This window comes from Galeopterus variegatus, unplaced genomic scaffold, assembly GCF_000696425.1.
Source record: "Galeopterus variegatus unplaced genomic scaffold, G_variegatus-3.0.2 Scaffold1586, whole genome shotgun sequence".
In the NCBI taxonomy this organism is placed as follows: Eukaryota; Metazoa; Chordata; class Mammalia; order Dermoptera; family Cynocephalidae; genus Galeopterus; species Galeopterus variegatus.
The window spans coordinates 218,868-233,786 of record NW_007727697.1 but is presented as its reverse complement, the minus strand read 5'-3'; the positions used below and the strand labels follow the sequence as shown (position 1 = coordinate 233,786).

The following is a 14,919-nucleotide window of genomic DNA, read 5'->3' as shown; positions in this document are numbered from 1 at the left end:
AAAAAAAAAAAAAAAAAAAAAAAAAAAAAAAAAAAAAAAAAAAAAAGAAAGGCTTTACGTTAAGTAAAAATTGTTTTTGCAATGGGACCTTTGTTTAGTCAGTTCTTCCTCTCCCCCTGAGGATTAAGGAGGTATAGAAGACTTCTTTTTAAACGGTATTCCCTTGTTAAGTTCAAGATGTTAATGCAGGGTATAACCCTCTGGTTGTCTCAGGAAAAAAAGTGTTCAGACTTCAGACTTTTAAAAGTATTATTAGGGCCGACCCTGTGGCTCACTTGGGAGAGTGCGGCCCTGGGAGCGCCGAGGCCAGGCCACGGGTTCGGATCCTATGTAGGTATGGCCGGTCCGCTCACTGGCTGAGCACGGTGCGGGCGACACCAAGCCAAGGGTTGCGATCCCCTTACCTGTCACACACACATACAAAAGTATTATTAAATAAAGGTATTACACCACCAACAACAACCAAAAGCTAAGAGAACGGATCCTCTAGAAGGAACCCTTTAATACAGGCAAGCCAGGAGCTCTAACTGCTGGAGGTGCAGACTGCTGAGGGTTGATGGAAACCAAATACCAATACTGCTAGAACATTCAAAGCTCAGCAAACCAAGCACATGGACTAGTACTGCTGGGCATTTAACTGCCAGCTCATACCTTGTACAGAGCGTGTGCCATCTAAAGGAGAAGAGTGGTTATTCTGCCCGGGGCAACCATTCTAATGAAAAGATGAGCTACGCGGAGCTGCAGGTTAATGGAACACTCATGCAGTCTATTCACTGCACAATGGTGGCCAGCCTTGGGGCAATTGGAGGCTGAGATCCAAGTCATATCCGACACACATCCCAGACCTGCACTCATGTGTGAGTCAAGGTTATCCTCGGGAAGAGGTACCTTTTTCTTTTGTGTGATAGTACCCTCTGCCAGTTAACCACTGTGGTCATGGGGTTGCTCCTGCCCAGATATAATGAACCTAAAATTTTCCTTACTTTCTTTGTTTGGGTTTGAATGATATGAACAGATGCTATTGATTAAATTGTGTCCCCCAAAGTTCTATGTGTTAGCAACTTAGCCCCCACTGTGACAGTGTTAAGAGGGTGGGAAATCCTATTATGGTAACTGAAAGGTGGGGCCTTGAAGAGGTGATTGGACTGTGAGGACCATGCCCTCATGAATGGATTAACACATTGATAGTTTAATGGTGGCCATAGGCATGGTTCTGATGGCTTTAAAAGGAGAGCACATGAGAATCTCCTTCTCCATCTGCTGTGAGACACCTTGTGTTGCTGTCACCACACATCAACAAGGCCCTCACCAGATGTGCTCCCTGGACTTTGGACTTCCCAGCCTCCAAAAAGGTAAAACATGAATTTTATTTCTTTATAAATTACCCAGTTTCAGATTTTTTGTTAAAAACAACAGATACAGACTAATACAACAGGGACAGAACTCATCTCAACTCTAACATTAAAATATAGAAAGCCCTCTATTGAAGGACAACAAGCAAACAAAAAAAAAAAAATCAGCAGATGTGAAAAAATGTGATAGCTCTGAACGTAACCTGATCAGGAAGGAGCTGGACCCAGTGGGGTGCAATCATAAAGCACCTAATCTATTTTTTTTCTCAGCACTTCCTCACTCTGATAATTAGTTCTTTCTCTGCCCCTTAGATGAAATCTTGGGCACTTTCAGATTTCCTAATAATTCTATCCAAGTCAGTCTAACATTGATATAACTCTAGTCCAGTGTACTATAAAACACTACAAACTTTTTAAAACTTTTTTTTTAATACATAGTGTTTCCTTGCCCCTAATTTGAAATTTGGAGTAGAGGGAAAGGTTATGATCAGCTTCCTCACCCTAGCATAGCTCCCTATCTAATCCCATTTGCTAGGTCTGGTTTTATGATCTCTCCAGGGACTATAGGAGAAGGTAGATATAGTGAAAGTTACACCATCAGGCCTGTCTCTGGGTAGAACACCTGGGACAACTGCCTTAGTTCTGATGCTTGAGGGGAGGGGAGAGTCTATTAGGCTGTGTGGCTTAACTTTTTGTTTCTATACATCTTTACAACTTAATTTGAAAAACCCTGTTTTTCATGATAGCCTAAGGAGCCATGAAGATGCCCTACAAGTGCAGTCTCCCTTCAAGTGAACTCTTCATGAGTAGCCCCACTTGCTCTGTGGCCACCAAGGGCCAGCCCTGGATGAGGTCTTGCCTAGGCAGCTCAGCCCCTGACTGGCACTGGCACTCTTGCCTGGCTCATGCACCATGGCTGGCTCCTTCTCTCTCTAAATGTTCGTGCTGGTTCTGCCATCAGAGACTGATGATAAGAAGGTCACCGTTCTCGTTGTTTGCTTACCATTCCCTTCTACCAGCTGCTGGAGTGGGTTCCAGCAGGCAAGCTCCCTGTAAGTGGTCTTTCATCCCAACCATTGATCCTCTCACACAGGATCCTTTTGAAGCCAACCGCAGGCAGGCTTCCATTAAGGGGTCTGCATCTGGCCCCAGAATCCAAGCTCTCAGGCCTCCAGGCAGTGAGAATGCAGCTTTGTTCCAGTGCATTTTCTTCAACTCTGTCCATGGCCTCCTTTCTTTAAACCTTGCATGTTTGGAGCACTCTGAAAGTCCCCTTGAAACCTCTCTCACTTGATCTGAGGTGAGGGAAGTGTGTCCTCCCCTCCCAAATGCAGAGAAGTAGGGGAGTGGGGAATATAGCTCACTGACCACCCTCCAAAGGAATCCTCTCCCCAACCTCCCCAATCTCAGTATGCAGGCAGGAGCCCTGCCATTGGCTGATCTAGGAGAACCTGTTCACACTTTTTGCAAGTCCTATGGGACTGGTAATTGGTCTACACAGGGGTCAGCAAACTACAGCCTGAAGGTCACATCCCTCTCCCCATCTGTTTTGGTAGGTCCCACGAGTTAAGAATGGTTTTCTATAATTAACTGGTTTAAAAGATCAAAAGAAGAATAATATTTTGTGACACATGAAAGTTATATGAAATTCACATTTCAATGCCATAAATAAGGTTTTCTTAGAACATAGCCATACTCATTCATCTCTATAGGATCTGTGTCCACTTTCACACTACAAAGTGTGTGAGTTGAGACAGCAACCACATGACCCACAAAGTCTAAAGAATTTACTATCATGCTTTTTACGGGAAAAGTGTGCTGGCCCCTGGTTTAGAGCATTACTCAGAACGTGAAGGTATTTGACACCAGCGAGTTCCTTTCTGGCTGGGAGACTCTGGCAAAAGATCTGGTTTAACATGTGATTTCTAAGTTCAATAGTTCAAAAGAAGAGCCGATGGGAGCTGCAGAAAATTAGCTACAAAAGTTTTCCCAGACTCACAGTCAATCTATCATATATACCATAGTTTTTTTATCCATTCATCCATTGATGGCCATTTAAGCTGATTCCATCTCTTGGCTATTGTGAATAGCATTGCAATGAACATGGGAGTGCAGGTGATATTGATATATGGATTTCATTCCTTTGGGTATATACCCAGTAGTGGGGCAGCTGGGTCACAAAGTAGAACTAGTTTTAGTTCTCTGAGGAAACTCCATACTGTTTTTCCGCAATGGCTGTACCAATTTACATTCCCACCAACTACGTAGGAGGGTTCCCTTTTCTCCGAATCCTCACCAACATTTATTTTCTTGTTGATAACAGCCATTCTAACTAGATTAAGATGATATCTCATTGTGATTCTCAACTTGCATTTCTCTGATGATTAGTAATGTTGAGAATTTTTCAACATGCTGTTGGCCATTTTTACTTCTTTTGTGAAATGTCTGTTCAGGTCCTTTTCCCATTTTTTAATTGGGTTATTTGTGTTTTTGTTTTTTGCTGTTGAGTTGTTTGAATTCCCTATATATTGTAAATATTAGCCCCTTGCTGCTGTGTAGTTTGCAAACACTTTCTCCCATTCTGTAGATTGTCTCTTCACTTTTTTGATAGTGTCCTTTGCTGTGCAGAAGTTTTTTAGTTTGATGTAGTCCAATTCATGTATTTTTGCTTTAGTTGACTGTTCCTGTGTAGTCTTGCTCGAAAAAGTGCTGCCTACTCTCATTTTGTGTATCATTTCCACTACGTTTTCTTCTGGTAGTTTCATAGTTTGGGGTCTTAAATTTAAGTATTTAATCCATTTTGAGTTGATTTTTGTGTATAATGAGAGATAGGGGTCTAGTTTCAATGTTTCTGCATGTGGATACCCAGTTTTCCCAGCACCATTTATTGAAGAGGCTGTCCTTTCCCCATTGTATATTTTTGGCACCTTTGTCAAAATTCAGTTGGTTATAAGTGCATGGGTTTGTTTCTGGGCTCTCTATTCTGTTCCACTGGTCTGTTTGTTTTTATGCCAGTACCATGCTATTTTGGTTCCTATAGCTTTATAGCATATTTTGAAGTCAGGAAATGTGATGTCTCCAACTTTGTTCTTTTTGTTAAGGATTGCTTTCATTGTGTGGTGTTTTTTGGTAGTTCAAATTTAAATCTATTTCTGTGGAGTGTCATTGGTATTTTGATAGGGATTGCATTGAACGTGTAGATCACTTGGGATAATATGGACATTTTGATTATATTAACTCTTCCAACCCTTGAACATGGGATATTTTCCTACTTATTTGTATCCTCTTCAGTTTTCTTCACCAATGTTTTATAGTTTTTCTAGAAGAGGTCTTTCCCCTCCTTAGTTAAATTTACTCCTAGGAATTTCATTTTTTGGTTGCTATTGTGAATGGGATTATTTTCTTGATTTCTTCTTTAGTTATTTTATTATTGGTGTATAGGAAGGCTATTGATTTTTTTGTGTGTTGATTTTGTATCCTGTCACTTACTGAATTCATTTATTTGTTCTAGTAATTTTTTGGTGGATTCTTTAGGGTTTTTTTATGTATATAATCATGTCATCTACAAATATAGCTTGAGTTCCTCATTTCTAATTTGAATGCCCTTTATTGCTTTCTTTTGCCATATTGGTCTGGCTAGAACTTCCAGTACAATGTCTAATAAGGCTGGGGAAATTAGGCATCCTTGTCTTGTTCCAGATCTTAGAGGAAAAGTCTCCAATTTTTGTTTATTCACTATGATATTGGCTGTGGGTTTGTGATGTATGGCCTTTATTGTGTTGAGTTGCATTCCTTCTATACCTAGTTTGTTCAGTGTTTTTATCATAAAGAGGTGTTGGATTTTATAAAATGCTTTTTCTGCATCTGTTGAGATGATCATATGGTTTTTTACTTCATTCTGTTAATGTGATGGATCACTTTTATTGATTTGGGTTTGTTGAAACATCCTTGAACCTCTGTGATGAATCCCATTTGATCATGGAAAATTATCTTTTTAATGTGTTGTTGTATGCTCTTTGCTAGTATTTTGTTAGGCATCTTTTATTAGGGATATTGATCTGCAGTTTTCTTTTTCTGTTGTATCTTTTTCTGGCTTTGGTCTGAGGTTAATATTGGCTTCATAGAATGAGTTTGGAAGTATTCCCTCCTCTTCAATTTTTTGGAAGAGTTTGAGAAGAATTGGTAGTAGTTCTTCTTTAAATGTTTGGTGGAATTTGGCAGTAAAGCCATTTGGTTCAGGGGTTTTCTTTGTAGGGAGACTTTTCACTACTGCTTCAATCTCTTTATTCATTATTAGTTTGTTTAGGTTTTCTAGTTCTGCATGATTCAACTTTGGTAAGTTATATGTGTCTGGGAAATTATCCATTTCTTCTAGGTTTTCCAGTTTGTTCTCATATAGTTGTTCATAGTAGTCTCTTATGATCCCTTGTATTTCTGTAGCATCAGTTGTAGTGTCTCCTTTTTCATTTCCGGTTTTATTTATTTGAGTCTGCTCTCTTTTTTTCTTTGTTAGTCTAGCTAAAGGCTTATCAATTTTGTTTACTTTTTTGAAAAACCAACTCTTCATTTCACCAATCTTGTATCATGTTTTTAATCTCTAATTCACTTATTTCTGCTATGATTATAGGTTAGTTTCAATGTAAAATTTGAAGCCATATTGATTAAATTTTGTTACTCCGTTTTATTAAAATTATTGGTCTACCTTACACTTTGAACAGAAAAATATTGGTTTTAAATTTTTTATCCCTGCACAATTTTGTAGCATCATGCACTGATCATTTGAAAAATATTGGTTAACCAAGTTATTCAGATCCTCCAAATGTTGACAATTTATTCTATAATATTTTAAAAATCACAGTTCACATTTTTAAAATATTATCACCAAACTCAAAATAGTCCTAAAGTATTGGGAAACTGTCAAGATCATGGTAGCAGATATGAGTTTTCCAAAATTCTAATTTTCACTTGAAAGTTTAAATTACCTCATGAGGAATTAATACTTTTTTCTCTGAAGTATCAGGGTAATTTTACACATTTTCAAGAAAATGTCTGCTAAATATCCAATCCTGAATAACCAGCTTGTCAGACATTCTTTCAAGTAAAAATTGTGTTTCCACAAAAAAGCAGCTAGTTTAGCTCACAGCTCCAAGAATCACACAAATGTTTTTCCTTGAGATAATCATACAGGATATTAAAAGGACATGCAGGCAAGGGTAAAGATATAATAAGATGAATAATTTTTACTGCTTCATCAAGGAAGTTCCCAAGTATACTGGCTTTTTCTTTCTTAAAAAATTGCATGTTAGTGAAAAATACACAACTACAGTTTGGTGCCATGGCCTTGATTTATGTTAAGGTATCAGCAATTTTACTCACCATTGTTTTGCACCATCAGTGCAAAGGCCAACATAAAAGACAGGACAAATAACATCTTAGCAGTATTACAAAAATAGTTTTGACATCACAAAACACTATAAGAGTCTTGGACACATCTCAAGGGCTTGTGGATCACACTTTGAGAACTGCTCATTTTAGAGATATTGAGCAAGAAAGATGAGAGAGGATTCTGAGACAACCATCAGAGCTGCAAATGGAGATTAAGCACGTGCTGAAAACAGAGATCAAGTTTTCACTCCAAGCAGTGAGATGGCAGGCTCACTCCCTCTACGTGGGTTGAGCATGGGGCAGCCAGGCCGACACACCCGTCTGGGAGATAATTGGAAAATTCTTCTCCAGGGAAACGACCATCAGATATGGTCATTGAGGGGATCTCTAACAAAATAGCCAGATCTCTGCTTAGCCAGCCACTGAGAGCAAGATAAGTAGACAAGTTCCACCCAACTACCAGCGGACTTTTAGTGCCTTATTTCTGAATATGAATGACATCAAAAGATAACCAGACACAGGAAGAAAAATGTTAAGATGAAACCAGAAATGAAAACAAGCAAACCAAAAAGAACTGTGTGAAGAGAATAATGCAAGTAGAAAAGTAAAAATATTTATTTATCGTAATAACTTGAAAGATTTAAGAGAATATATTGCAGAAGAACGAGAAACAATATAACTTCTGTTATTTGCTTTTATTACTCAATATCATATCCCTAAAGTTCACCCACGTGGTGCATATTCACTCATTTACACATCTATATAGCATTCTGTTATGTGCATATACCCAAATTTATCTATAATTGTCCTGTTAATAGACATTTGAGTTATTTCCAGTTCTTTGTTTTTAAAAATAATTATCCTATGAATATTGGACATTCTCGTACCTATGTGGACTCATTTATTTGGGGATTGGTACTGCTGGGTACTATATTTTACAAAATAATACCAAATTGCTCTACAAACTTTACAAATTTATTCTCTCATTAGTAGAATTCTAATTGTTCCATATTTCTGTCAACTACCAGTGTTGTCAGACTTTTTCATTTTTCCAAATCTAGTGAATATAAAATGGTATCTCATGGTTATAATTTGTATTTTATCTGATTACTAATACAGTTGAACATATTTTATATGCTTATTATCTGTCTTAGCATAAAGATGGATATTTTAAACATAAAACAGAGATATAAACAAGATAAATTTGTTCCCCTTTCATGTAAGAAACAGAGTCTAAGCAATCTGGTTTCATTGTACAGCTCTGTGGCATCAAGGACCCAGAACCCTTTGATCTGGTTGTTGCGCATCCTTGACAAGTGCTTTCCATCTCATGGACTGTTTCAGCTCTTACCACAAGGTAAATTTTCTTGAAGATTGCCCATAATACAGACCCTGAAATCTCCCTTCACAGTGATGGTGTATTCTAGCACCACCCTCCTCTACTAATTTTTGTTTTCAAAGTAGAATTGTGTGGGAGACAGGACGTGGTTCAGAGCGTGGGGAATGTGGTACTGTGAGATGCAACTGTCCTGCAGATTCAAGTGTCCCATTAGAAACTGACCACTGCAATAATACCGCATTACAGTATGATGCACATACAAGTTTAGAGTGGAGAAAAAGGAGTATTCCAAATAAGCAGAGTCAGAAAACTGCCAGGTTTCTAAAGGAGCTCAGAAGGCCCAAACACAAAGCACTCCAACTCCAGCAGTTCCTAGTAAAGTCTTCCCAAGCTCACCTAACCTCAGCTAACCATGCCAATCTTCCCCTTTCAGGAGGGAACTTCAAGGTAGAAGAAAGATGTTGCCTGGGAATTTTGGAATGGGAAAAAACATGAGCTTTGGACTTAGACAGAGTTGCATTGAAATTCTGGCTACCTTGAATCTTGGGCAAATGGCTTTATCTGTCTGAGCCTCAGTTTCCTCATCTGTCTAATGCCAAGAGCAATAGTACCCACCTCTCAGATTGTTGTGGTGAAAATTAAATGATATGTTGGGTAATGCCTGTGAAGAAAGCAGTGTGGAAGCCTGATGAAGCTCTTGCCTGGTGTCTTAGTCTGTTTTCTGTTGCTGAAACTGAGTAATTAGGAAAGAAAAGAAATTTATTTATTTATTATAGTTCTGAAGGCTGGGAAGTCCAAGGTTGAGGGGCCACAACTGCTGAGGGTCTTCTTGCTCATGGGGACTCCCTGAAGAGTCCCAAGGCTGCACAAGGCATCAGACAGTGAGGGGCTGAGCATACCAGCTCAGGTCTGTCATCTGCTTATAAAGTCACCAGTTCACTCCCATGATAACCCATTAATCCATTAACCCATTAATCCATTAATTCATGAACGGATTAATGTATTAACCCAATCATCTCTTAAAAGCCCCACCTCTCAATACTGCCACACTGGGCAGTATTTTCAACATGAATTTTAGAGGGAACATTAAAACCATAGCACCTGGGTTCTATTCCCAGCTTTGCTATTTTCTAGCCATTTGATCTTGGGCAAACTAAGTCTTAATCTATAACTCAGTTGCCCTGTTTGTAACACTAGGGTAATAATAGTCCCCATCTCACAAAGTTGCTATGAGAAGTAAATGAGGTAATATGTGTAGATCTTTTAGCGGAGTGTCTGGTACATATTAAGTGCTTAGCAAATAATAGCTAATACTAGTTTTTTAAAAAATAAAAGTTAAAGCATAAATTACAACCCGGGAAAATATTTGAAAAAGTATAAAATACAAAAAGTCTGTATTCATAATATAGGAAGAACTTCTATAAACCTAATATATAAAGAAAATCTAAGAGAGAAAAAATAGGCAAAAGATATAAAAAAGCATTTCATAAAATAAGTATAAGTGACTGATAAGGATGAAAATGCCCACCATACTAGTAATATAATAAATGCAACTTAAAACAACAATGATGTGCCATGTATTACCCATCAGACTTGAAAATTTTTTCATATCTGTGAGAGCTCAATGGCACTCATATACTATTAGTGAGAATATAAATTAGAAAAAAATCTCTTTGGAGAACAACTGTTAGTATCTTTCAAAATTTTAAATGCGTGCTGTGAGACAGAACAACCACATATCCCAAGGATCATATACTTTCCACATTTTCTCATCCCATAAAGGACTAATGATCCTTCTAAGACAAGTGTCTCCACTCTGTCTCCAAGATCTCACTTGTGGTCTGCACCTCAAATTCTCTGACTCCTCTCCAAAAACTATCATGGGATCATTCATCTTCTTTAAATTAATAAACAGATATTTCTGCTTAGTAGTGGAACTTAATCTATTTTTCATGTGAAAATCTAAATCAGGAGTTGGCACATTTTTGCTGTAAAAAGCCAGACAGTAAATATTTCAGGTTCTAAGAGCGATAAGGTCTCTGTTTCAACTACTTGACTCTACTGTTTTAGTACAAAAGCCACTGTAGAAAATAAATTAATGAATGAGCATGACTGTGTTCCAAAAAACTTTATTTATGAACTCTGAAATTGTTCCCTATAATTTCCATGTGTCACAAAATATTATTTTTCTTTTGTTTTTTGGCTATTAAAAAATGTAAAAGGCATTCTTAGCTGGCAGGCCGTGCAAAAACAGGTGGTGAGCTAGATTTAGCCACCCGGCTGTAGTTTGTCCACCCCTAATCTAACGGATAGAACTCCTGCTTCTTGCAGATTAGACAAGTGGGGTGTAGAATGATTCTTTGTTCTCAATTCTAGATGGCAACAGAAAAATCCTCAACTAAATTTCTAACAGTTTTCTCAGTATTGTAATATGTATACATTACAATAAATATAACGTTTTCTTTTTATGGTTTGGGGAAACAGCTGGCATCCCTTAGAGGTTAACACAATTCTAACAGCTTTATAAATATCAAAAGTATCAAAATAATACAAACTTGCAAACATTTCAAACAGTACAGAAATGAATGAAACAAATATGAAAATGAGAGTAAATTAATGTCTTCCATTAGAACTGGTGATTTTATGTTTTATCAGGATTATTTCCATCATATTAGAAGAGGTAGATACCAATGTGTCAGAATTGTCTTCTCCCATCTGCACATGCACAGAAGAATGTCTGGAAGGATGCATGCAAAACCTTATACCAAATGTTTTAGGATGTGGGAGGAGGAGTGACGAGTAGGGCTTTCACCTTATACCTTATATATGTTTGAACTTATTACAACGTGCATGTATTACTGCAGTAATTTTTTTAATCCAATAAACATTTATTTTAATGATTTACCCAGAGTTGTCAAGAGCACGGTAGGATGTAAATTAGTTTCACCATTTGAGAGGGCACTTAGATGCTGTGTATCAAAAGCCATAAAAAACACAAGCCCATTGACTTAGCAAATCAGGATTCCCCCCCCCCAAGGAAATAATTATAGTCGTGGGGGGAGAAAATAGCCATGAGGATAATCATAGCATAGTTTATAATAATGAGAAGTTGGTGTATTGCGGGGGAGGGGCAGCCTAAATGTGCAAGAATAAAGGGTTGGTAAAATAAATTACGAAGTATGTCTAGAATAAAATAAAAGGCATTCAACAGAAATAAATGGGGGGGAAAAGGCCATGAGCCAGTTGGAGACTTTATGTGCTAATTTTTACACAGCAAACCTGTAACTTTCAGTAGACTGAAAAGGTCTTGTGATGATCTAGGTGCTGTGGAATAAACTATCAAATATTTAGTAACAGTGTATTTAATAATGGTCCACAAACACCTTAGTTGTAACAGGTATAGAGTGCTGGTGATTTTATGGTACAGCTTTGATGTCCACATAACTGACTGTTCCACTAATGTCAAAGTGCCCCCTGCTTTGGCGTGGCTTCAGCAGACCGCGGGCTCCAGAGGACCAAGTGCAGCTTTGCAGGGACTTGTCCCATCAGCACTTCTGCTGGCAGCAGCACCATCACCTGAGCTCTGCAGGGGCAGATGTGCTCTCGGTGCAGACACCAGCGCCCCGGACATCCGGCATCCGAATCCTGCACGCAGCAGACCTCAGCAGGCATCACCCGAGGCGGTGCCTGCAAGGGCTGCAGGAGAGAGTCACAAAGAGCGTCAATAGAGAAAACCCACAGTGACTTATAGGACTATGTTCATGCGTCCACGTGCATCATCTCCTGCAGAATCTTCCAAATACCCTGGGTACTCGGGAAAGGGGCTAGAGTTGTCATCCCAGAAGGTATGCGCAGAACTCGAGAAATACCACGTGCAACTGTTGTGATGCTAGATTTTTCCCAGCCTTGTACGGCTGGGGACACACTGGTTCTATATCTGCGTCATGGTCGCTAGATACCAAGGGTATCCTCAATCTTCAGCTTGTTCAGACAAGTTCTTTCCTAAAACGGGCTACTTGGAGTCCCAGTTGTCACCCATCCTTCTTACATTTCCTGCCCACGTCCAGATGACCTAAGTGGCATTTGGTGTCGCTGAGGTCACTGAAAAGATTTCTAAATAAGCTATTTTAAAAGTTACTGACATCATCAGCTTAGAGCTGTTATTCCTGGGTCAGCACAACCTCCTCCCAGCGGCAGGGCCTGGTCGCCGCCGGTTCCCTCCTGACAGCGCAGGAAGCAGGGCTGGGCGTGGTACCCGAGCGAGCGCCCAGAGATCTCACGCGCTCTAGCAGCCGACCTCCCCCAGCACATGGGAAAATCTCATCCCAGAGGCACTTAAACCACATGAAACACTAGATTACAATTTAGTTCTAAAGTTTAGAAATGATATGTATATGTGTTATTTCATTCTGATTAAAGTAGACTTCCGTTTCTTCAAAAGATATTTTAGTCTCATTGGTAGGTAAAAAGTTAATATCTAGGTTTATTTAAATATCTACCGAATCACTTTGGGAAGGAAACTGGACTGGATAACATGTAAATTCTGGTCAGCCACCTAGATTCTGTAATTCTGTAAAATATATACGAGTCACTCACGTTTTGTTTATTTTTTAGTAGTTTGATCTCTTTCAAGTCCGTAGTTTCTAGGATATTAAGAGCCATAACAAAAAAGGAATAATTCACCTCTTCATATCCTTCTTAAATGTCCTTCTTAGATGCATCTAAGCAGGTGTTAATCTTCTAAATGCTGCCAATCTTTTAAAAAATGGTATGCTTCTTAACATCTTGATCAACATGAATCCATATAATAATAACAGCTAATATTTATTGAAAGCTTACTATGTGTTGCCATTATGCTAAATCCTTCACTTATTTTTAATCTCATCATCTCAATTTAATGAGGCAGCTTGGAGAGAGAGGTTAAATAACTTGCCTGAGGCAACTCACTTCATCAGGATAACAGTTGAGACTTGATCCAGGTTCGCCTCACTCCACAGACTGCACTCTCCAAACAGTACCTGGCACACAGCATCTCAAGGCTGTGTTGCTGGCAGCCAAGAGAAATCAATCATTGTATACTGTTATCATTATATACCATGAGTTGGTTATCTGCCTTGTTTACTGGGAGAGCAGCAAACTGGCATTCAAGCCTTGGGCATACATAACTGGCATCGTGTAAAAAGACAGGTGGGGAATTAGGGCAGTACATTTTCTGTTTCAAGATGAGTCATACATACCTTGACCTGGAAACTGTTTGCATTCGCGGCAAGCAGCTGCTGAACCGCTGATGAGACCAAAAAGATTTGCAGGCTGTTTTCCCTGCCCTTTTTCCATCTGCAGAGTAAACTTAGTGCTAGACTCTGTCCATTGTGTCTTACTAGTTGAATTGCCAGTCTGAAACCTGGAACTACTGCTGGTGACAGGACAAAACACCCATAAGGCAGGCTGCATCCCCAGCATCTAGAACAGCACCTGGCCCATATAAGGAACTCTATAAATAATGTTTAGGTGACAAATGAATGGATGAATGAATATATTGTTATATAAAAAAGAGCAAGGTGCAGAGTGGTAACAATGCATGTTACCATTTCTCTTTCTCCCTCTCATTCCCCACGCCATGCAATCCCTTCCTCACCGATATTCTGCCCTGCAAATTCTACCAGTATCCCCTTACTCTGGTCTCTGCCTCCTCAACTCAGTGAGTTGGTGAGGCTCTGTTTCAGTTCTCCTTCCTGCCCCATGGTCTGGAAACAGCCTTAGAGAGTAGGCTGGGACAACCACAGGGCTTGCCTTATCGGTTTCCCTCCTCTCAGGTTTTACAGTCCTAGGGTGTCTGTTGCCCACTGTCTAAAAACTGTTGTTACATATATTTTGTTGGATCTTCTAGTTGTTTATTACAGAAGGGAAATTCTTGCAGCAGTTAAACCCTCATGGGAAGAAGTGCAAGTCAATAGTTTTATCCTTCATAACTTCTCCAGAGTGATAAAGAGTATCTCCAAGGTCAATTTAAATGGTATTGCAGTCCTGTTAAACACACACACACACACACACACACACAATTCTTATCTTTTACAGAGTCTTTGAAATATTTGTGGACTAAGTAATATATCTTCTGTGATCTGCTTCAAAAATTTGGGCAAGCATGAAATTGCATGGGGTGTTGGCCGTGAATTGAGAATTTTAAAAGTTGGGTGATACATACAGCCTACTTTTTCATGGTTGAAATTTTCCATGATAAAAAGTTTTCTTAAATCAATGCATAGGTATCTCTATGTTTAATGCCCACTCAATGACTTCTACTGTGTCAACTTAGGAATGGATGATCTGAGAGCAGGTGTTGATCGGTAGAAAGGGGTGAACATGGGGGTGTGAGGTGTAAAAATGAAACTAAAGGAAGGAAACTGAAAAGCTCAGGCAGTCTTTAACTGCTATAACTTATCACTCAGATCACTGATAAACCCAGAGATCCAGAGCCCGGTGGTGTGCCAGGCTGACAATAGGTTCTCCATTACTGTGTGGCTGAGAAGTGGCAGGAGCTCTACCTAACACTGCACTGTCACTGCCACCATGACTGTCTGGTCCTTATTTTTAGACAGTGAGATTTCACAAATTGCAAAACCAATCTGTCCTGTCACAAACTCCTTCTAAAATGAACCTGGATCACTATGGTAACAGCAAAGGCAGGCAGTCAGGAGGGACTCATACTTTTTCACAGCTACAAAAAAGCAGGTAAAAAGCAAATGTCAGAGAAAGCATCCTACCCATCCCTTAGGATCCAGCCCAGAGCTCTCCTCAGCAAATGCCCTTGAGAATGCAAATTCTATCTCCCCTCAACTCCCCTTG

General features: G+C 39.2%; 1 protein-coding gene across 1 annotated transcript in view; it reads left to right on the top strand.

Moving 5' to 3' along the window:
• The first annotated feature begins 11,831 nt into the window (after window positions 1-11,831).
• CNRIP1 (cannabinoid receptor interacting protein 1) overlaps window positions 11,832-14,919 on the top strand; it is a 44,496-nt gene continuing 41,408 nt past the window's right edge. The window contains exon 1 of the mRNA XM_008577843.1: window positions 11,832-11,921. Coding sequence (XP_008576065.1) covers window positions 11,832-11,921 — 90 coding nt within the window. The remainder of the gene's footprint in view (window positions 11,922-14,919) is intronic.